This window comes from Dama dama, chromosome 11 (assembly GCF_033118175.1).
Source record: "Dama dama isolate Ldn47 chromosome 11, ASM3311817v1, whole genome shotgun sequence".
Lineage (NCBI taxonomy): Eukaryota > Metazoa > Chordata > Mammalia > Artiodactyla > Cervidae > Dama > Dama dama.
In genome coordinates, this window is record NC_083691.1 from 88,112,663 (window position 1) to 88,137,933 (window position 25,271).

The 25,271-nt window shown below is 39.3% G+C and overlaps 1 protein-coding gene across 1 annotated transcript in view; it reads right to left on the reverse strand.

Moving 5' to 3' along the window:
• YIPF4 (Yip1 domain family member 4) overlaps positions 1-7,438 on the reverse strand; it is a 34,805-nt gene extending 27,367 nt beyond the window's left edge. The window contains exon 1 of the mRNA XM_061155643.1: positions 7,131-7,438. Coding sequence (XP_061011626.1) covers positions 7,131-7,209 — 79 coding nt within the window. The 5' untranslated portion in view covers positions 7,210-7,438. The remainder of the gene's footprint in view (positions 1-7,130) is intronic.
• Positions 7,439-25,271: the final 17,833 nt, after the last annotated feature.

Genomic DNA, 25,271 nt, shown 5'->3' on the forward strand with positions numbered 1-25,271 from the left:
AAACTACTGTATATAGGATGGATCAGCAACAAGGTCCTATATACAGCACAGGGAACTATGTTCAGTCTTCTGTGATAAACCATAATGGAAGAGAATATTTGAAAAAGAATGTCTAATGTGTATAACTGAGTCACTGCGCTGCACAGGAGAGACTGGCAGAACACTGTGAAACAAACTATACTTCAATAAAAAAATAAAATTTAAAAAAAAGAAATCATCCCAAGGAAAAGAAAGGGCAGAGACAAAGGCATGAACACCCAAGGCTAATGAAAGGCACAGAGTTTTAAAACTGTGGAAGGTAAACTGGAGACAAAGTGTTAAGAAAGTATCAGGTTAAAAAAAAAAAAAACAATTTTTAAAAACTTGTCTTTATCTTATAGGTGTTTCTTTATGCATGCTCTGTGAAATCTGGATCCTATATGATGCCCTCTACAAAAAGCTTTTGATACTAAATTTGTAAAACCCTACATACTACAACTCCACTCAGATTTTCAGAACTAATACTGTCGTATTAAAGACTCTGGGCATTACCTTTCCCCTTTGGGAAACACTGCTGAGGATCTACCTGTAGATGATAGGAAACAAGTACAGGTCCAGCAAAGTGGTAAGGACTACTGGATGCTGAGGAAACAGGGAGTAACAGAGATAGTTTAGCTGTGAAAGTAATGAAAAGCAGGAGGAGTAGAGTTAATTAAAAATTCTGTCAATTAGGAGGGGACCTGTGAGTGATAACAGAGCTGGAAGAAACAAGAGGAGAAATATTAATTTAAAAAAATGCTAGAAAGAAAAACAAAGAGCAAGAAAAGCTCCAAAACAGGCAACAAGATACGGGAATAAAAGCATATAGAGGCTTATCCTAGGAAAGGAAGAAACTTTTCCTTTAAGATTTGGAAGAAAGATAGATGTCTTAATATAGATACAAAGATATTTAGGGGTGGAAAAACATGAGGGCAGTAAAATGGTTACTGCTGGTTCAGACCATCTTTTTTGCTAAGCTGTCTCTGTTCATCCCCTTTCCAACCACATGTTGGACTTCCGTTCAATTTGTGTTGGCTTCAGTTCTAGTCGCACAACAGCCTTATCTTAATCAAAAAGTATCCTATAGTCATCAAACATTTATTAAGTTCCTGCTATAAACCAGGCACTGTGCTAGGCAGTGAGTATGGTACTGGTAGACAGTAAAACACAGCTTCTAACTCCAAGGAGCTCAAGCTATAAATCAGCATTGTTTTAGGTCTGCGAAGATTGGGAAGTATAAAACACAGGGGCTCCCGTGCTCAGTCACGTCTGACTCCTTGCAGCCCAATGGACTGTAGCCTGTCAGACTTCTCTGTCCAGAGAATTTTCCAGGCAAGAATACTGGAGTGAAAAAAAAAAAAAGAATACTGGAGTGGGTTGCCATTTCCTACTCCAGGAGATCTTCTCAACCCAGGGATCAAACCCTTGCATCTCCTTCATTGGCAGGCAGATTCTTTACCACTGAGCCACCTGGGAAGCAACATACAGGTGCTGCCTCAGCCAATTACTGCCTTTGCAATAATCACAAGGCTGTGATCAAGGAAGAGGTTAAAACTGAAAAAAAAAGCTCAGGCTTAAACTGAAGAAAAGTAGGGAAAACCACTAGGCCAATCAGGTATGACCTACATCAAATCTCTTATGATTATACAGTGGAGGTGATTAAGATTCAAGGGATGAGATTTGAGAGACAAAGTGCCTGAAGAACCATGGACACAGATGCTTTACACTGTACAGGAGGCAGTGACTAACATGAACCCAAAGAAAAACAAACCCAAGGAGGCAAAGCGGTTGTCTGAGGAGGCTTTATACACAGCTGAGGAAAGAAGAGAAGCAAAAAGCAAGGGACAAATGGAAAGATATACCCAACTGAACACAGAGTTCCAGAGAACAGCAAGGAGAGATAAGGAGGCCTTCTTAAATGAACAATGCAAAGAAACAGAGGAAAACAACAGAATGGGAAAGACTACAGATCTCTTCAAGAAAACTGGAGATACCAAGGAAGCATTTCATGCAGGGATGAGCATGATAAAGGATAGAAACGGTAAGGAGCTAACAAGCAGAAGAGATTAAAAAGAAGTGACAAGAATACACAAAAAGAACTACACAAAAAGGTCTTAATGACCCAGATAACATGATGGTGTGGTCACTCACTTAGAGCCTGATATCCAGGAGTCAGAAGTCAAGTGGCCCTTAGGTAGCATTACTACAAACAAGGCTAGTGGAAGTGACAGAATTCCAGCTAAGCTATTTAAAAATCCTAAAAGATGACACTGTTAAAGTGCTGCATTCAATATGCCAGTAAATTTGGAAAATTCAGCAATGGCACAGGACTGGAAAAGGTCAGTTTTCATTCCAATCCCAAAGAAGGGCAGTATCAAATAATGTACAAACTACCAGATAATTGCACTCATTTTGCATGCTAATAAGGTTATACTCCAAATCGTTCAAGCTAGGCTTCAGCAGTACATGAACTGAGCACTTCCAGATGTACAAGCTGGATTTAGAAAAGGCAAAGGAACCAGAGATCAATTTGCCAACAACTACTGGATCATATAAAAAGCAAGGGAATTCCAGAAAAACATCTACTTGTGCTTCATTAACTATGATAAAGCCTTTGTGCGGATCACAACAAACTGGAAAATTCTCAGAGATGGGAATACCAGACCACCTTATCTGCCTCCTGAGAAGCCTGTATGCAAGTCAAGAAGCAACAGTTAGAAATGGACATGGAACAACAAACTGGTTCAAAATTGGGAAAGGAGTATGTCAAGACTATATATTGTCACCTTGCTTATTTAACTTATATGTAGAGTGCATCATCTGAAATGCCAGGCTGGATGAATCACAAGCCTGAATCAAGACTGCTGGGAGAAATATCAATAACCTCAGATATGCAGATGACACCATCCTACTCACAGAAAGGGAAGAGGAATTAAAGAGCCTCGATCAAAGTGAAAGAGGAGAGTGAAAAGGCTGGATTAAGATTCAACATTCAAAACACGATGATCATGGCATCTGGTCCCATCACTTCATGGCAAATAGGTGGGGAAAAAATGGAAACCGTGAGAGACTTTATTTTCTTGGGCTCCACAATCACTGCGGATGGTGAATGTAGCCGCGAAATTAAAAGACACTTGCTCCGTGGAGAAAAGCTATGACAAACTTACGTATTAAAAAGCAGAGACATCACTTTGCTGACAAAGTCTACACAATCCAAGCTATGGTTTTTCCAGAAGTCATGTACGGACATGAGAGATGGATCATAAAGAAGGCTGAGTGCCAAAGAATTGATGCTTTTGAACTGTGGTGTTGGAAAAGACTCTTGAAAGTCCCTTAGGCAGCAAGGAGATCAAACCAGTCCATCCTAAATGAGATCAGTCCTGGGTGTTCATTGGAAGGACTGATGTTGAAGCTAAAACTCCAATACTTTGGCCACCTGATACGAAGAGCCTACTCACTGAAAAAGACCCTGATGCTGGGAAAGATTGAGGGCAGGAGAAGAGGGCAACAGAGGATAAGATGGTTGGATGGCATCACCAACTCAATGGACATGAATCTGAGCAAACTCCAAGGGATAGTGAAAGACAGCGAAGCCTGGTGCGCTGCAGCGAGGTCTCAAAGAGTTGGACACGACTTAGTGACTGAACAACATCATAGTTTTTAAAGAATGTTCTTCCCTCTTTTCCTTTAAACTGTACGTGAAGAACTTTTCCCTGAAGAACTTTTCCTTTAAACTGTACCTCATCTTTCTCTGAAGACCTCCTTGATCCCTTCCTGCACTTAACCACTTCTACCTTTCAACCTTCTTTTTATAGTATTTATTACGTATGATGAATTTTTAAAAATCCCTTTCTTATTAAGCCATTTCTTGGTGTTAGGGACTTCCTCATATGCAGTCCCTCGCATACGGACATACTCCCTTCATTCTACATAAAAAAAAAAAACATTACTTATCTTTAAAAATTTGGCAAAATATTACCTCTATCAAATTGTCCCTGATCTTTCAGCTAAAAAAAATGTCCTCCTCTCCTGATTGATCTTTCATAATACTCTAAATCAGAGCTTCTCAAGCTTTAATGTGCTACATGAATCACTGAAGGATGATCTTGTCAAAATGTATATTATAATTAAGCAGATTATTCTGCATTACTAGTGCCCAGCAATGCCAATGCTGCTGGTCTGTGGAAATGAAAAAGGCAAAGAATCACTTATTTGTGTGATAAAAAATAAAGTCAAAGGGTTGCTTTAAAGACTTCTATATATTTCACGTGTGTAACAGTAACATGTGTATAACATGTGTATATCATTGTTGTTCAGTCGCTAAGTCATTTCTGACTCTTTTGTGACCCTGTGGACCCTGCCAGGCTCCTCTACACTCTCGCACTTATACACATGCATTTCCTTACTGCTTTAGGACGTAGGTTTACACCACAGACTTGAATATTCAGTCTGGATTTCATTATTCACTTATTTATTCATTTACTGGCCATACATAGCCTATGTTCTTTTAACTTGTACTTATGGACTCTGCTTTTACACACATTATCTTAAGTAGTTTTCACAATATTCTTATAAATGTGCTTTTCATTTCACTTATTTAATATAAGTTTATAGGAGCTATGTGATTTGGCCAATATCACATGGCTACTGCCAGAGTCAGAACTTTAACTGAAGTCTTCCAGTTCTAAATTCAGTAATTTTTTAGTTATACCATCCAGATGTGCTAAGTTTTGTAGTCAAAAATGTCAATGTCATATGAGACAAAAGAAAGCAGAAATCATTTATTCCTTCAACAAACAATTATGTTGTGATGTTTATATTCTGGGTTCTGTGCTAAGTACTGGATACAGAAAAGATTAGGGAAGTTTCTGAGTAACAGTTAAGCAAAGTTTCAGCAAGGAAGGAGTATTTGATTTCATCCTAGTATAAGGAAGAGAAACTGCATTCTAAGCATGAGGACCAGGATACACACATATATGGATACAAACACCAAGGCACATTTTAGAACAAAAAACATGTACAATTAGTGATGATAAGTATTAAGAGACCTGAGCAGAATCTAGGACAGTATACATGAAAACATCTGTAAGCTGAAAACATTCATGCTTAGACAAAAAACATAAAAAAGGAAAGCAAGAATTTACATGGCATGCTTAGGAACCAGAGAAGAGACCTGGTGTCACAGAGTGAATGTTTATGTTAGAGAACAACAAAAAATAATTGTGGGGCCAGTTGATAATGAAACTCAAAGCAGCAGCAACACTGCTAACAAGTACTTAGTATTTAACTCTGCCAGATGTACTAAGTGCTTTGCATTTGCAAAATGTTTGAGCGCTTGGATACCATCATTCTCGTTTTAAGTATAGGAAAACTGAGGTTAAGAGAGATTGAGTAATTTGCCCAATATCACATAGACAGTAATTGGGAAAGACACAATGGAAATCCAGGATTTTATACTTTATAAACACTATCCAGTTTACAAAAATACATGAAAGCTGCATCATGATTTAGTGTAAAGAAATCTGAGGAGACAGAACATTAGATCTTAATTCCAGATCCTGCATGGAGGTTATTGAACTTTTTTAAGCCTGGGGTTCCCTAAAACTCGGGAATAATAAAGCTCAGCAAGATTCTTAAAAAGATCAAACAAGTCATTTGCTTAAAATAGTCTGCATATTCCAACTGTATAAGGTTATACACATGAGAATATTATAATACACATCTATCTTTGTCTCTATTTCCCTGGATATATACAGAGTCTATACAATCTTGGAGGATATGTGGACAAGTTTGAATAAAACATGGATTTTACTTATTCCAGGTTTCTTGGTTTTATGTACGGAGTCAATGAATTAGTTTGCTATATTATTATCAAGATTTCTTCAGTGTGTTTAAGAAAGGTAATTCCTGGGGGAAGGGAGGATATGAAAACTATCAACACAGATACATGAGTTTGAACAAACAGGCTGTGATACTAAATGACATAATTTTTTCTTAAAGTCTGGGAAATTAAGGTCGCTTATTCCTCCCCAAGCACTAGGCTACCAAATGTAGATGTAACAAATTAAAATATTTTGGGTGGCCATATTTCACCAAATTCCCGAATTACATTTAAATGTATCAGCTATGTTCTCTAAAATTTTTGTTTTACATTTTAAATTATAGCCAAAAGTACAGTACTTTTTTTTTTAAAAAAATGCCACTCAAAAAACAAAAACGAGGAAAGCAAAACAGAAAAAGGGAAAGCAAGTTGCATTAACCAAATATTACAAAACTAGTCTTCTCGGGAAACACACTATGTCCTTCCCGAGGATGAAATGTCTACAATTAAGAAAAATTTATTTTTTTCATATTGTGCAGGTAAGTCTCGTCACTGGAAAATTACTGGTTAACAAAGTCTAACGAAAGGAGCAGAGAAAGATTTCTGATACAAAGAGTTTGGTAAAGTACACAGAAAAGGAGGAAAACAAATTCTCGCCTACTGTAGAAAAATCTCTCTCGCTTCCTCAAAACAGTATCTGGCGAAAATCTGGAGAACCTACAGGGAACTCTACGCTGGATTACAAGAAGTTTCAAACACATCTGGGTTTACTTCTCTGAACACTGTCAAATACCATGAAATTGGAGGAAAACTAGGGACGTAGGCAAAATACCAGATTCCATAAAAACCACGAACTCTTCGAGGGAGGTTAGTATTCGTAGCGCCGAATCTACGCAAAAGCTATATACTGATGAACAACCTCATTCTCATTCTTTGACACCGATCCCGGCCCAGCTAACCATTCGTTTCTGAGTTACAGCAAGTCATTTTAGAAATAAAATCTTGGGTCCCGTGGGTGCACTCGAGGTAGGTGAGTCCGCCAGATAAACCTGACACCAGATGGTGTGGGGAGGGCCAGAAGCTGACCCGAGTCACTTGGAAAGCTCCCCACGCCCCACCCTCGGCCACTCGGCCCTCTCGGAAGGCCCGGCGAACGCAGAGGCTCGAGTCACCCGTAGGTCAGCTTCCTGTCCGTACCCACCAGGCCACAATCACCTCGGCATCAAAAAGACCCTGCCGTGTCCGCCCGGCGTCCCCCGGGGTGGCGGGCCCTTCGGGGGCCCAGTCTCACCTTCCGCGTCAGCTGAGGAGACAAAGGTGAAGTCCCCGTTAGTGGGGGTATACGCCGGGGGCGGGCCCGGCGGCTGCATCTCGCGGCCCCTCCGAGCCCGCGGCGGAGGAGGCGACTGCGGCTGCGCCCAGGCCCTCAGGCGGCCGCGGCGCCGACCCGCACCCGCACCCTACGGTGGGACCCGGGAACCGGGAGATGCAGGCTGGGAGCAAGGCCCGAGACGAACGCAGCTAGCCACGGAGCTATCCCCAAAGGTCCCCACCGAAGCACCCTCGGTGGCGACCGCCCAGGAACCACGACGCCGGCGCCCTGACAGGACCATAACAGTGACAGCGCCCCTGTGATTGGCTCTTTGTAATCTGCTCTTCCATTGGCTCCCGGAGAAAGGTTCTGATTGGCTCTCCCTCTTGTTGATTGCGGAAGTTTACCCGGGACAGGAAGTTAATTTGTAATTCGTGGAAAACTCCGGCGTCTCACTTTTTTCATTTGTTTCGGTCAAGTCTCCTGCCTTCTGCTTTTCTTTATATTCTCTACTTTTGTTAACTGGGCGGGGTAAAATTTTTGAGAATTGGGAGTGTTTTTACAGGTCAGCCCTGGAATATCCCTAGATTCCCTTTCTTTTAGTCATTAATTGTATCTCCCTTCTTTCTGTTTTTAACATTTTAATTTTGTATTGGGGTATAGCCAGTTAACAGTGTTGTGGTAGTTTCAGGCGAACAACAAAGGGACTCAGCCATACACATACAAGTATCCATTCTCCCCCAATATCTTGACTTAAATTGTACATGGTCCCTAAGACTTACTTTTCTCATCTGTGAAATGAAGGGCTGGATTGGATACTTTAAAAAAAAAAAAAAAAGCTATAAATTTCCACTCAAACATTAGGGCTCTTGTCTACCACATTCCTCAGTGAGCGAGGCAATTTCAGGCAATTAAGCCTGAAAAGGTAAGGAAGGAGCACAGTTAGAAGAGCACCTAAATCTTCTGAATTCTAGTCCAGTTCTGTTTTCACAAGGTTCTGTCTGCTGATAAACTTGTTCAGTGGCTAAGTCATGCCCAACTCTTTAAAACCCCATGAACTGCAGCATGGCCAGGCTCCCCTGTTCTTCACAATCTCCCAGAGTTTGCTCACATTCACGTCCATTCAGTCTATGATGCTGTCTAACCAGCTCATTCTCTGCCACCCCTTTCACTTTTTGCCTTCAATCTTTCCCAGCATCAGGGTCTTTTCCAATGAGTCTGCTCTTCCCCTCAGGTGGCTAGGTATTGGAGCTTCAGCATCAGTCCTTCCAATGAATATTGAGGATTGACTTCTTTTAGGAGTGACTGGCTTGATCTTGCTGTCCAAGGGACACTCAAGAGTTCTGCAGCACCACAGTTCAAAAGCATCAATTCTTTGGCTCTCAGCCTTCTCTATGATCCAACTCTCACATCTGTACATGACTTCTGGAAAAACCATAGCTTTGACTGCATAGACCTTTGTCAGCAAAGTGATGTCTCTGTTTTTTAATATATTGTCTAGGTTTGTCATAGCTTTTCTTCCTCGGAGCAAGTGTCTTTTAATTTTGTGGCTGCAGTCACTTAATTTTGGGCTACAGTAATTTTGGAGCCCAAGAAAACTCCAATACTTTGGCTGCCTGATGCAAAGAACTGACTCATTAGAAAAGACCCTGATGGAAAGATTGAAGGCAGCAGGAGAAGGGGACGACAGAGGATGAGATGGTTGAATGGCATCACCAACTCGATGGACATGAGTTTGAGCAAGCTCTGAGAGTTGGTGATAGACAGGGAAGCCTGGCATGCTGCAGTTCATGGGGTCACAAAGAGTCGGACACGACTGAGCAACTGAACTGAAGAAAGTAAAATCTGCTTCCAGTTTTTCCTCATCTACTTGCCATGAGGTGATGGAACCAGATGCCATGATCTTTGTTTTCTGAATGTTGAATTTTAATCCAGCTTTTCCACTTTCCTTTTTCACCTTCGTCAAGAGGATCTTTAGTTCCTCTTCACTTTCTGCCATAAGTGTGGTGTCATCTGCATATCCAAGGTTGTTGATATTTCTCCAGGAAATCTTGATTCCAGCTTGTGAGTCATCCAGACTGGCGTTTTGCATGATGTACCCTGCATATAAGTTAAATAAGCAGGGTAATAATATACAGCTGTGATGTACTCCATTCCCAATTTTGAACCAGTTCGTTGTTCCATTTCTGGTATTAACTGTTGCTTCTTGACCTGCATACAGGTTTCTCAGGAGGCAGGTCAGGTGGTCTGGTATTCCCACCTCTTAAGAATTTTCCACAGTTTGTTGTGATCCACACAGTCAAAGACTTTAGCATAGCCAGTGAAGCAGTAGTAGATGTTTTTCTGGAATTCTCTTGCTTTTTGTATGATCCAACGGATGTTGGCAATTTGATCTCTGGTTCTTCTGCCTTTTCTAAATCCAGTTTGTACATCTGGAAGTTCTTGGTTCATGTACTGATGAAGCCAAGCTTGAAGGATTTTGAACATTACCTGTTAGTATGTGAAATGAGTGCAATTGTAGCTTGAACATTGTTTGGCATTGCCTTTCTTTGTGATTGGAATGAAAACTGACCTTTTCCAGCCCTGTGCCATTGGTGAATTTTCCAAATTTGGTGGCATTTTGAGTCCAGCACTTTAACAGCTTCATCTTTTAGGATTTGAAATAGCTCAGATGGAATTGCATCACCTCCACTAGTCTTGTTTGTAGTAATGCTTCCTAAGGCCCACTTGACTTCACACTTCAGGATGTTTGGCTCTAGCTGAGTGATCACACCATCGTGATTATCTGGGTCATGAAGATCTTTTTTGTACAGCTCTTCTGTGTATTCTTGCCAGCTCTTCTTAATCTCTTCTGCTTCTGTTAGATCCTTGCTGTTTCTGTCCTTTATTGTGCTCATCTTTGTAAGAAATGTTCCCTTGGTATCTCAAATTTTCTTGAAGGGATCTGTAGTCGTTCCCATTCTGTTGTTTCCCCCAATTTCTTTGCACTGTTTTTTTAAACAAGGGTTTCTTATCGCTCCTTTCCAATCTCTGGAGTTCTGCATTCAGTTGGGTATCTTTCTCTCTCTCCTTTGCTTTTCACTTCTCTTCTTTTCTCAGCTATTCCTAAGACCTCCTCTGATAACCATTTTGCCTTTCTGTGTTTCTTTTTCTTTGGAGTGGTTTTGGCCACTGCCTCCTATACAGTGTTACAAATCTCTCTCCAGTGTTCTTCAAGCACTCTATACAAGCCACATTAATGTGATGTCCAATTTTTGAGAGAAGTTTTGAGGGTATAATGAGGACAGAGTTTGAGAGAGAGAAATGATAGATCAGCAGTAGAGCAATGGGAAGTCATGGCCATTAATGTGTAAAAGGAAATACTGAAAAATTTCTCACAGGAGGTAACAATTAACTTGGTACTTAAAGGGTGTATAAAAATTTTTGACCACGGAGGTATGTGGGGCTGGCAGCCTAGGTCATCACATTTCAAAGGTCTGGAAACTAGAAGTCATTTACTTTACTTGGGGATTAGGTTACATGAGAGAGGATGGCTACAGATGTGATTGCATGAATATGTAAAGAAATAATGAACAATATTTCATGCTAAAAAATGTTTTATGAATGTGTCAGGGGAGCCCTTAAAGGAATTAGAGCAAAGGAGTGGCATATTAGATATTCTTGTTAGAATAATTACTTAAGATTTCCACAGTAGTGGATGCTTTGATTTGGGGAGCAGAGACTTGTATTAGACTTTAGCAGAAATATAATGTCTTGGACTAAGGTTGCAGATTGGGAATGGGGAAGAAGAAACACTGAGACATATGAAGGATTAAGAATCCACAAGGGATTCCTGGTGGTCCAGTGGATAGGAATCCACCTGCTGGTGTGGGGGACACAGGTTCAATCCCTGGCCTGGGAAGATTCCATATGCCTCAGAACAGCTAAGCCCGTGCACCACAACTACTGAACATGTATGCCATAATTTCTGAAACCCGAGTATCCTAGAGCCTATGCTCTGCAAGAGAGAAGCCACTGCAGTGAGAAACCAGTGCATCACAACTAGAGAATAGCCCCTGCTCTCTGTAACTTGAGAAAGCCTGTGCATAGCAACCAAAACTCAGAGCCGCGATGAATAAATAAATACTTTAAAAAGTAGGCATTTGAAAAAATAGCCACCTGTCTCAGTCTATGAAGATTGGCTCTGTGTCATGGCGGTCCTTCACTGATTAGCTGGTTGTGCTCTGAGCCTAGGGTCTTCACAGCTTGCTCCTTTCAGCATGGAGTCCTCACTGTCATTCTTACCAAGGTTAAATAGATTTTTCTTAAATGAATGCTTCTCCATTTGTTGTGTATCCTGAGAACAATTTCTACAGACTTTAAATAATTGGCTTTTCAAATAATTTTCTCCAACTAAACTGTGTTGTTTTTGGGGTGAGAGTGCTGAACTCTTTAGTCCACTTTGCCATAATTTTGTGTGCCCATCCTTTTAACTTTTCTGTATCTTCAAAGTCTAGATATGTCTTTTTGTAAATAGCATTTTTTTCCTAGAGTAACAACCTTAGCTTTTAAACTTGAGCATTGAGTCCATCTACGTTCATTGTAGTTACTGGTGCCTTGCTTTTATTATTTTTCCATCTTGTTTTGTGCTTTCTATTTGTCTGCCTTTTAAATTTAACTGTGTTTGGCTTCTCTTCTTTCTTTATTTTGATTATTTTCTCTCACTGTATTTTTTAGTTTTACTAGTTTAGACGTTATACTTTCTATTTTCTTATCAGTTGTAATGCACTTCTTTAAATGTTTTTTAAAAATTTATTCTTTTTCAAAATTTTATTTATTTTTTAATTGAAGGATAATGGCTTTACAGAATTTTGTTGTTTTCTGTCAAACCTCAACATGAATCAACCATCAGTTCAGTTCAGTTCAGTCGCTCAGTCATGTCCAACTCTTTGCGACCCCATGAATCGCAGCACGCCAGGCCTCCCTGTCCATCACCAACTCCCGGAGTTTACTCAAATTCATGTCCATCTAGTCGGTGATGCCATCCAGCCATCTCATCCTCTGTCGTCCCCTTCTCCTCCTGCCCCCAATCCCTCCCGGCATCAGGGTCGTTTCCATTGAGTCAACTCTTCACATGATGTGGCTAAAGTATTGGAGTGATGCCATGATCTTAGTTTTCTGTATGTTGAGCTTTAAGCCAACTTTTTCACTCTCCTCTTTCACTTTCATCAAGAGGCTTTTTAGTTCCTCTTCACTTTCTGCCATAAGGGCGGTGTCAACTCTTTGCATGAAGTAGCCAAAGTATTGGAGTTTCAGCTTCAGCATCAGTCCTTCCAATGAACACCCATCACTGATCTCCTTTAGGATGGACTGGTTGGATCTCCTTGCAGTCCAAGGGACTCTCAAGAGTCTTCTCCAACACCACAGTTCAAAAGCATCAATTCTTCGGCGCTCAGCTTTCTTCACAGTCCAACTCTCACATCCACACATGACCACTGGAAAAACCACTAGCTTTGTTTGTAGTGATGCTTTCTAAGGCCCATTTGACTTCACATTCCAGGATATCTGGCTCTAGGTGAGTGATCACACCATCGTGATTATCTGGGTCGTGAAGATCTTTTTTGTACATAGGTATACATATGTATACCTCCCCATCCCACCCCATAATAGCAAGTCAAACAACCAACAAGGGATTAATTTCCAAAATACACATGCAATGCACTTTTAACATGTGTACTTAACTTATCAGGCTTCCCTGGTGGCTCAGACAGTGAAGAACCCGAACTTAACTTATCACAGTCTAAAGTTAATCAATATTGTTACTCTCTGGAGATAATACAAAAACTCTAGACCACAATAACTTTGATAAGCCCCAAACAACTTGGAAACTACTTCTGTTATAGATTTTGGTTCTGCTTCATGCTACTTTTTTACTCCACAAAAATTGATATTATGTTTTATATTGTCAGTGTTTATTTAGATTCCTTCCCCCAAATTTAATTTTCTTTAATCACCATTAGTTCTTTCACCTCTGACTTTCTACTTTTTTCTGCCTGAAGTACATACTTTAAGATTTCCTTTATTGAAGATACAGTGGTGGAAGAATATGTGTTTTTATATACAGATGTCTTTATTTTCCTTCTATTTTAAAAAATATTTGTATTGGGAACATCATTGTGTGTGTGTGTGTGTGTGTGTGTTTATGCCACTTAAGTTGTTTCCGACTCTTCAGTCGTGTCTAACTCCACGGACTGTAGTCCACCAGGCTCCTCTGTCCATGGGATTCTCCAGGCAAGAATACTGGAGTGGGTTGCTATTTCCTCCTCCAGGTAACACCATTATGGGTCAACAGTTATTATTTCTTAGCACATATTTCTCAAAAGATATCCCCCTGTCTTTTGTTTTCTGGTTGCTATTGAGAAAACAGCTTCATTTCTTTGAAGGTGTTTTCTCTGTCTTCTTTGGTTGCTTTTAATATGCCTTTGCCTTTCTATATGCAGAGAATGGATATTGAAATGAGTATGGTATGCATTTCTTTTTGTTTATATTACTTAGAACTTATTGCATAACCTGAACCTCAACATTTTGTCTTCAGTTCTTGAAATTTTTAGTTATTATCTTTTCCAATATTGTTCCTACTCTATTCTCTCTCTCGTCTCCTGAAACTCCAATGGGATGTATAACCATGATGGAGAACATCTGCATGTTACTTACAGCTAATGGTTTCATTACTAAGTGCTGAGCCTGATGGTAAGCGTTACATTAAATCATTTAATCCTCATGACAACCTCCTTAAATAGATACTGTTATTTTACCTACCTAATGGATAATGACTATGAGGCAAAAAAGAGTTTATCACTTGTCAAAAATCACAGAAATACTAAGTGGCAGAACTAAGATATGAACAGAGGTCCTCTAACTTCAGAGACCCAGTCTCAGTCTTCTGAAACTGCCTGTATTTTGCTTCTCCTCAGAGTTCATTACTCTTCCTCTGACGTTTAAGGATTTCTTTGTTTTTGTTCTTTTTTTTTTTTTTTTTTGCTTTTTGTTTTTTTTTCCCCACACAGCTCCGGTTGTCAACTGAATTTGGCACCTTAGCAATCAGTTTGCAGTAGTTACAACAAAATTTAAGAGAGCAGTTTTTGATGTCATTACCCAGGTGCTGCAACACACTCAGTAATCATTTTGTCAATGAGGATATAATCCTAATAAATTATAGACATTCGTTTCTCCAGTCATGATTTTGGGCAGCTGAGGTCAGGATATTTGTGGACTATGATTCCTGTTTCAGGAATTCATGTCCTGTTTTGTTTCTTTAAATAATGGGTTTGTTGACCTTCAGAAGTGGTACACATGCTATATTTAATTTGCTTTTTTGACTTTCATGTTTTAAATATTGTTTAAGAGGCTAGGCTTCAGGCTAAAAAACTTTAGTTGTGATGTTTATTGAAATTAACTCAAACTTAAGTGGGATACTCACGAATTTTTTTGTTTTGTTTTGTCTTCTAGTTTATCACTCTTCATCTTATCTTAAAATTATTACATGCTTATTGGAGAAAATTATATAGAAAAATCATCCTGTTATATTACCTATAGAGGTAACCACTATTAATGTCTTAAACTCTGACAATACTTTTTGAAGTATTTATATATAAGTATATATTGTATTCCATAACTTTAACATTTTCTAATGTCACCATGTTTTTTCTATAACATTTTAATGTTGCCTTTTATTCATTTACTGGATATATTATAATTTATAAACTGTTTTCATTGACTTTCTTTCCAAATGTTCATAATGATAAAACAGCACCATGATAAACAACCATATAGCTGTACTTCTGTATTAATACATATTCATGAGTGTTTCCTTAGGATATATTTTTAAAGAGGAATAACTCAGATCAAAGAGTACGAATGTCTGAGGTTTTAAAATCCATATTTGTAAATTGTCTTCCAAGAGATAGTAACAAATTGTATCTCCATTGACACAGTAAAAGACTTTCCCTACCTTCATCCTTGTTATTAATACTGGACATAATATTTTTTGAAACATGCCAATTTGATGGATTTTTTTGTTTCAATTTTCTTTCTCTCTTTTTTTGACCACACCACAGAGCATGAGGAATTTTAGGTCTAACCAGGGATCTAACCTTTGCTCCCTGCAGTGTAAGTGTGGACCACTGGACCACCAAGGAAGTCCTGAAACTATCATCTTAATGATTTCAATTAAATTATGACACTTCAGAGTGATTGAAAAGTAGAATCTAAAGAGTGAGTCCAAGAGACACTTTAGATGTGAATGGAAGGGAATGTTTTCTATTTTGAGTTAATACTAGTGAGAGAAGAATGTGATACAACAAACTGTAGCATAAAGGCAAATAAATCCAAAGTGAAAGTGAAGTGAAGTCGCTCAGTCGTGTCTGACTCTTTGCAGCCCCATGGACTGTAGCCTACCAGGATCCTCCGTCCATTGGATTTTCCAGGCAAGAGCACTAGAGTGGGTTGCCATTTCCTTCTCCAGGGGATCCTCCCGACCCAGGGATTGAACCCGGGCTTCTTGCATTGTAGACAGACGCTTTACCTTCTGAGCCACCAGACCTCAGTCAGTTGTCATATTTATAACCAAGGAAGCATACGTTTATCCTCTTGAAGGGACAATGACTCCAGAAAAAATGAATTGAAAGTTCAAGATTTATTTAAGCATATCTGGTGCCAGTACGTACCAGTGCTAACTCATTTTTATCTTGGTAAATGACACCTTCATTCACTGAAGCCGGAAACTTGAATGTCATTATTGACTCCTCCCTTTCACTCACCCCTCAGGTCCCATCCGGTCTTGCTTGTTCTATATCTCAAATAGAGCTTGGAAGAAATTCTATTCATCTTCACTACTGCCACTCTTATTCAAGTTACTGATATCTCTCACATGGAAATCTTTGAACACTTCTTAACTGGTTTTACAATGCAGCAGCTAAAGTGATCTTTTAAAACAAGAACACCATCATGCCTCTCTCAGTGTAGAACCTTTTCATGGATTCCCACTGTATTTAGGATAAAATCCAAACTCTCTTACCTTCTCCTGCTTACCTCACTGGCCTCATCTCTGCACTCTCCCACTTGCAGTCAATCACCCTGGACTTTTTTCAACTCTCTGTGCTTGCTCTTCTCTACCTGCTCTTCTCTTCCTTGGCATTTTCAGGGCTGGTTCCATCCATTCTTGAGAACTCAGCTTAAATATCACCTTCCTAGATTCCTTGACTGCCATATTAGTCTCAATGATAGTACCCTGGCTATTTCTAGAACTTATCACAAATATGTCATTATGCTATTTATCTGCTCATTTATTTTAAATTATTTATTTATTTGGCTGTGTCTGGTCTTTGTGGTGGCATGTGAACTCTTAGTTGTGGCTTGTGAGATCTTGTTCCCTGACCAGGGATTGGACTCAGGCCCCCTGCATTGGGAGAACGAAGTCTTAGCCACTGGACCACCACCAGGGAGGTCCCTGTTCATTTACTTTTTTAAAGGGCAAATAAATGAAAGTGTAAATGAATGCAAAAACCAATTTAGATACCACTTTTCACCCATAGGATGGCTATAACAAAAAAGACAATAGCAAGCGTTGACAAAGATGTAGAGGAATTAGAACCATCATAACACCACTCTCATTATTTAAAGTAAAATATTGCCACTACTTTGGAAAACAGTCTTTCAGTTTCTCAAATGGTAAAACATAGATGTACTGTATGATTTAGCAATTTTACTCCTAGGTATATACCCAAGAGAAATGGAAACTTATGACCACACAAAAACTTGTTCACAAACATTTATAGCATCATTATGCATAATAGCCAAAAGTGGAAATAGTCTAAATGTTTATCAGTTGATGACTGGATAACTAAAGTTGGTATATCTATACAATGGAATATTATTTGGTAATAAAAAGTAATTAGTTAATGCTACAGCATAGATGAATCTTGAAAATACTAAGAGAAAGAAACCAGTCACAAAAGAATGCATATTATGATTCCAATTATGTGAAATATCCAGAATAGGGAAGTCTCCAGAGACAGAAAGTAGACTAGTGATTGCCTAGGGCTAGAGGGTGTAGGGGTTAGGGATGACAGCTAAAGAGTACAAGTTTTCCTTTTGTGTAATGAAAATGTTCTAAAATTGACTGTATGTTGCATAAGTGGGTATACAACATTAAGAATATACTAAAAGCTACTGAATTGTACACTTTAAATAAGCAAAGTGGGAAGTATTTGAATTATATCTCAATAAAAGCGGTTTAAAAAGATAACTGAATGACCTTGTGCAGAAAGTGAATAATATCCAATCTGTATGTGTGTGTTAGTTGCTCAGTCATGTCCAACTCTTTTGCAACCCCATAGACTGTAGCCCACCAGGCTCCTCTATCTGTGGAATTCTCCAGGCAAGAATACTAGAGTGGGTTGCCGTTCCCTTCTCTAGGGTATCTTCCTGACCAGGGATCGAACCCAGGTCTCCTGCATTGCGGGCGGATTCTTTACCGTCTGAGCCACCAGGGAAGCCCAGTTTATTTTTAGCAGTTACTAAAAGATTGAACTTAAGTTTTAACATATTTCTGTTTAAATCTTATTCTGCCACTTATTGGTTATATGACACTGGGGAAGTTACTCATCTGTAAATTGAGGATGATAATCATGTCGTAGGTGAGGGTTAAATGACATAACCTGTATAAAACAATTAGCAGAGTGGTTGGCACTTAGTAAACACTCAATATGTGTCGTGATAAAAAACATTCAGCAAACTAGGAACAAAAGAGTAGCTCCTCATTCTGATAAAGGACATATGTGGTAGGCAGAATAATGTCCCCCCGCAAGAAAGAGTCAGACATGACTTAGCGAGCAAACAACCAACAACAACAAAGATGTCCACATTCTAATACCCAGAACCTGTGAATACATTATGTTATGTGGCAAAGGAAAATTAAGATTGCAGATGGAATCTTTGCCATCTTGTGGTAACAAACTTAAATGTGACGGAGAAACACAAAGCATGAAAAAAACAAATGGTGAATTGAACTTCATAAAAATTAAAAATGGTTGAAGATTTTGTTAAGTCACTGAAAAAACACACCACAAACTGGGAGAAAATAGTCACAATCCATATATCTGACAAATGATTTGCCTGTAGAATAATTAAATTGTTACAGCTCGTCATTAAAAACATGGACAAAAGATTTGAACAGATGTTTTCCCAAAGAAGATATTCTTTTGATCAGTAAGCATATTAAAAGTACCCAACATTGTTAGTCACAGTGGAAATGTAAACTATAACCACAATGAGATGCTACTGCAGGCTCATTAACCAGCTACATTGAAAAAGACTGATATGGGACTTCCCTGGTGATCCAGTGGTTAAGAATCTGCCTTCCAATGCAGGAGACACAGGTTCAATCCCTGGTTGGGGAACTATTGACAAGATCCCACACGCTGCAAGGCAACAAAGCCCGCATGCCCTAGAGATCGTGCATCGAAATTAGAGAAGCCTGCATCCTGCTATGAAGATTCTGTGTGCCACAACTAATAACCACACAGCCAAATAAAAATAAATATTTTTTTAAAAAGAAAAAGACTGATAATACTAAGCACTGGAGAGGATGTGTCTGTGAAACTCTCATACACAAAAACAAACTTCAGTAGTTACTTATAAAGCTGAAAACATATCATTAACATGGGATCCATGAATTCTAAGTACTTACCTAAAGAAAACCTATGTCTATGCAAAGATTTGTATGAAATGTTCATAGCAGATTTATTTTAATTAATTTATTTTTTTGAAGGATAATTGCTTTACAGAATTTGTTGTTTTCTGTCAAACCTCAACATGAGTCAGCCATAGGTATACATGTCCCCTCCCTTTTGAACCCCCCTCCCGTCTCCCTCCCCATCCCACCCCTCTACGTTAATACAGAGCCCCTGTTTGAGTTCCCTGGGCCGTACAGCAAGTTCCCATGGCATCTATTTTACAAATGGTAATAGAAGTTTCCATGTTACTCTCTCCCTACATCTCACCCTCCCCTCCCTCCCCCACCTCCCGTGTTCATAAGTCTGTTCTCTGTGTCTGCTTCTCCATTGCTGCCCTGCAAGTAAATTCATCGGTACCACCTTTCTAGATTCCGCATATATGTGTAAGTATATGATATTTATCTTTCTTTTTCTGACTTCACTGTATAATAGGCTCTAGGTTCATCCACCTCATTAGAACTGACTCAAATGCTTTCCTTTTTATGGCTCAGTAACATTTCATTGTATTCCATAGCAGATTTATTCATAACAACCTAAAACTGGAAGCAACCCAAATGTCCATCAATAGATTAGTAGATAAATGGATAAGTTGTGATACAGTCATACAATGGGATAGCACTCAGCGTAAGAAGGAATGATCTACTGATACACATAAGGATATGAGTGAATTCCAAAGCCTGATGCTGAGTGATAAAAAACAGACACAAAAATGTATATACTTTATGATTCCATTCATATGAAATTCTAAATAAGAGAAATTATGATCTATAGTGACAAAAAGCAGATTGGTGGCTGTCTGGGACCAAAGAGGCTTGAGGGAAATTTTAGAGTGAGAAAAAGGTTCTCTGTTATGTTCGTGGTGGTCTTTATCAAGACTCATCAGCTGAACAACTTTAAATGGGCACAATTTCATGTATGTAAACTGTAAATCAATAAAGTTGATTTGTAAAAAAGAGGCTATATCACACAGGGAACTCTATTCAACATCTCATAATAAGCTATAGTGAAAAATAATCATATACATATATGTATAAATAAATCATTTTGCTGTACACCTAAAACCAATACAATGCTGTAAATCAACTGTACTTCAAAAAAAAAAAAAGAGGCAAAAGACTTGAACAGATAATTCATAAAATAAGGACTCAGAATTGTCAGCAAAGATGAAAAGAACTCAACTTGACTAATAATCTAAAGAAAGGCATAAGCAAGTAATAGTGAGATACCATTTTATATTAATAAAGATTAGCAAAGATTAAGTGAATGATAATGCAGTGCCCAATGTTACGGGTTATGAATGGTTCATCTCTCAATAGTTACATAGATATATCTTTTCTAAAAAACAATTTGACAAATTGTATATCATACATTCATATGCATGAATATATAGTGCATCATTCATACTCATTCATATATCATACATATCATGCATTCATGTCATAAGAATGATTTTATTGCACCCAGACTCTTGCATCTCCCCATACATAGTGAAGTGCTAAAACTCATTAATTTGAGCTGTCTGATTTTTCTCTTGACAAATTTTATTTTAAAATCTTTAAAAAGTGTATTTTCTTTGACACCAAATTTCTGTTTTTTAGAATTTGTTCTGGGAGTTCCCTGGAGGATCAGTGATTAGGCCTTGGCACTTTCATTGCTAGGGTCTGGGTTCAATCCCTGGTTGGGGAACTAAGATCCCGTAAGTCATGCAATGCATCCAAAAAAGAAAAAAGAATTTATTTTTTAAAATGTGCACATTGAGGACATTTATTAAAGATTAATAAATGTGTCCAGTTTGGACACAATTAAATGTCCAGGAGAATGGGTAAGGAAATTGTGGGACATCCATTAATAAAATGATACACTGAATCATCTTCTTATTTCATGATATGGAGGAAAATCTCAAAATTCTTCATGAAGCAAAAAAAATCTGTTTGTAAAACAATCTAGCATGATCCCAATTTGCATATGGTCCTAATATTATATAGATACAGAGATATAAGAAAATATAACTGAAAGGATAACATCTCAAAGTGCCAAATGATTATTATTGTGAGTGACATCTACTTTTTTCTATATTAAGCTTTTCTATGTTTTCCAAATTTTCTGAAATTAATATGTATTACTTTTTTAATTTAAAAATATTTTATAAGGATAAAAGCAGTTTACTTTCAAACAGTAAAAAATATATCTCCAAAAAAAAATATCTCATTCAGTGCTTGCTGTATTTTCTTCATTGAACCAAAGGTAATCATCTCATTAATTACATACAAAAATGCTTTTGCAAAATCAATTTTTTAAAAACAGAAAACAGTATGTTCACTTTTCAAACAAATAGCCTAAACTAGGACCACCCTCAATAAAATCTGATGGATGAATTATTTTAGATACTAACCAGTTATTTCTGCTCATTTTTCCCTCTCAAGAAGTTTCTCAGTGGTCCTGAGTCCACTGATCCAGAAATCTAGAGCCTTCGTGGTTGGGAGGGGGAAGCCCCTCCCATCCAGCTTCTGGAGGCTTCCAGCATTCAGGAAGTCTGAAGTTCCCAGCCTTCCGTGAGGAGATGGGAGAAGCAGAGAGAGACCCAGTGTATCAGGCAGGGGTGGAAAACATGCATTCAAAGGCTGAGATGTAAACTGCTGACTTGGAGCAATAGGAGGAAGGAACCACACTTTAGCAGTCTCCTGGCATCAGGCAACCAGACAGAATGCACATCAGGAAATGGAACTTAAACACCCACGAGCCAAGCACCACACTCAAGATGAGCGCAGCAGCGACATGCTCCATCAGAGGGACTGAGTGGAGAGGAGGGTTCTGATCCTCCTTATTGCTGTTAGAGTCAGAACTTAGAATACCTCCCAGAAAGGAGAGAGAGGAAAAAATATCAACAGGAGTTTTAAGTTGGAATATGACTAAATTATAGATCTGGATAGATTGAGGGTATATTGAACTGGAGAAGCTTACCTCCGAATGAATAGATTAGTCTACCATCAACTGAAATGGAGACTGTATCAGAACAGCAGCTTGATTTATACAGAAACAAAGTTTGCATATGTTCTCACCTGAATTTGTTAACTGTGAGATTCATCACTAAATCAAACAAAGGAAGGTAGAGTCATCATAGACTTGTTGCAAAATATTTCCACTGTAAAAATGGACTGAGTGTTTAGGCCTGTGCTTTACCTAAAGGAATTGTTATATGACTGAGGGTGGACTATCAGGTAAGCCTTGGCCCAGCTGTCTTCTGTACACTCTTGCTTCAATTTTTAAGTCAGCTGTAGTGGAAAAGTAATTGCAAATTGTTTATGGGACACTGATCAAATGTATTTACCCGGATGTCCTGCTTCCCGTACCCTTACCACTCTAACTCCCAGAATCATAAGTTAGATAGAAATCAGAACTAACTCAACTTCCCACATAAAGCAAATGCCAACCTCCTAGAGAACTGATGCCAATCAATTGCTAAGACAGTACTTTACAGGACAAGTACAACAGAACCCACTTCAGAGAGTTTAAGCAAAAAAAGGAATTTATTGAAGAGATCAGAAAACTAACAGAATCGTTAGGAGGGTGCAGAGAACCAGGACTGGAAGGCTGTGTAGGCAAGAACAGGTAAGTTCAGTGCTGGGTCACTTGGAAACCCTCCTGTCTCTCCCTCTGGACTCAGGCTCTGCAGGACAGAGGTGGAGCAACTCTGCCACTGCTTTCCCCAGGTGGATGCCTCTCTGCTGTTTCACCAGGATGGCTTTCAAACTGTAACCCCTTGGCGCTCCAATTGTAGTCTTATGTTGGCTTCCAATCAGCAGACCCCTGAGGGTAGGTGTGTCCACACTAACTTCAAGGAACACGGTGAACAAGGATTTCTGCAGACATTTGGACACAGTGTGGGAAGGTGAGGGTGGGATGATTTGAGAGGATAGCATTGAAACATATACATTACCGTATGTAAAAGAGATAGCCAGTGGGAGTTTGATGTATGACTCAAGGAACCCAAAGCCGGTGCTCTGCAACAACCTAGAGGGGTAGGAAGGCGAGGGAGGTGGGAAGGGGGTTCAGGAGGGAGGGGACATATGTACACCTAATGTCAGTTCATACTGGTCTATGGCCAAAACCATCACAATATTGTAAAGTAAGTATCCTCTAATTAAAATAAATAACTTTTCAAGGACTTCCCTGGTGGTCCAGTGTTTGGGAGTCTGCCTGCCATAGGAGTCTTGAGTTCAATCCCTGGTCCGGGAAATCCCATATGCCACAGAGCAACTAAGCCTGTGTGCCACAACTACCGGTCTCACGTTCCAGAGCCATGTTCCACAGCAAGAGAAGCCCCTGCAAGGAGAGGACCCCGCTCACTGCAACTAGAGAAACCCGCATGGAGCAGCGAAGACCCAGTACAGCCATAAATAAATAAATACACAAAATAGGTAGAATATTCAAAAAAAGAAAAAACTATTTAAGAAATATATATATATAAATTTTTTTTTTTTTTTAGAAAAAAGGGTTTCTGGCTTCTGCTTTGTGAAAAGTGAATGTCGCTCAATTGTGTCTGACTCTTTGTGGCCCCATAGACTATATAGTCCATGGAATTCTCCAGATCAGAACACTGGAGTGGGTAGACTTTCCCTCCTCCATGGGATCTTCCCTTATCCGGGGATTGAACCTAGGTCTCCTGCATTGCAGGCAGATTCTTTACCAGCTGAGCCACCAGGGAAGGATTTAGGAATAAGGATTTCATAATTTGGGAAACTCTTCAATTATTGGAAGGGTATTTTAAAATTCAAGGAGAATTACCCTAAAGAAGTACATTACCCTAAAGAAATATCTTTGGGCTTCTTGGCATTTTGAATGAGATTCTGATTCCTTGTAAACAGCATTTATTTGTCATAAACATCTGAGACCTGCTCCCTCTTCCCTAGGCCACGCCCCTGTGGGCATCTGAACACAGCTGAATCATACCTCCTTAAGGTATTTTTTCCTTTTTGCAAAATACCTCCAGCTATTTCAAATGTTAATTTTAGGAGAGGATTTCAGTTGCCTTGAAAATCAACAATCCGTCCTCCCACATTTAGTTTCTCTCACTAAAGCCTTTCTTATATTAGTGCATCTGAATTATTAGGCCAGTTGTAAGGAGAAAGGATGGGGAATTATAGATTTTTAAAAAGTAGTTTATGTGTATATATAAAACAGAGAATAATAGACACAATATACCCCTACTTCCTAAAGGAGTTAGTCAAGAAGTTTTGACTCTCCTTTTTAAGGCATACTAGGAAGTTACCAACGGAGAAGGAAATGGCAACCCACTCCAGTACTCTTGCCTGGAGAATCCCAGGGACAGTGGAGCCTGGTGGGCTGCCGTCTATGGGGTCGCACAGAGTTGGACACGACTGAAGTGACTTAGCAGCAGCAGCAGGAAGTTTACCAAACATGAGTTGGCATAGTAACTTCCCCTGCCACTGACTTTCTGGGCAAGAAGACTAGCAAAATTCTAGAACAATTAGAATTATGAGTCACAGGCCCTCAGGGAGAAAAGTATTGTGACTTTTCCTCTCCTTTCCCATTAAACTGAGAGTAAAAGACATGAGTATCTATAAATGTTTAAAGTCACAGAATAGCACGCAGGTGATATTGTCAGATACAGTAGCTCAGATGATGTTCAAAAAATCCTGGAGCAAGCTGGCTAGCCACCATTTTACTGCTAAGAAGCTTACCTGACCTGTTTTAGAAGCAAGATAAAACCCACACTTGAATTTAGTTCTTAGCTCCAGATCCCTGGGCATTTCCATTTTACCACACTCCCCAGAAGAATAAAGGTTGGGGAGAGACTGGGAAGAAAAGTAAAAGGGCAAGGGATATAGCTCTTGGAACTTATTCAGGATGTCAAAATTTCTTAGTATATTATCCCTTCTAAATCTGAGCTTCCCAGGTGTCACAATGGCAAAGAATTTACCTGCCAGTGTAGGAGATGCAAGAGACACGGGTTTGATCTTCTCTGGGCTGGGAAGATCCCCTGGAATAGGAAATGGCAACCCACTCCAGTATTTTTGCCTGGAAAATTCCATGGACAGAGGAGGCTGGCGGGCTACATTCCACGGGGTCACAAAGAGTCAGACACGACTGAGTGAGCACACCAGAGCATCCATCCTAAATGTACTGAAAACACCTGACTGCAAATCTGTTTGCGAAGGACAGTGACGAGGCCACATGGAGGTTGTGCTTGAATGAGGGTGGATATCATTTCGCTCATTTTACCATGATAAACCACAGCATTAGTCTCCTGTGGCTGCTGTAACAAAATACCACATGCTGGGTGGCTCTAAACAACAGAAATTTACTCTCTCACACTCTGGAGGCC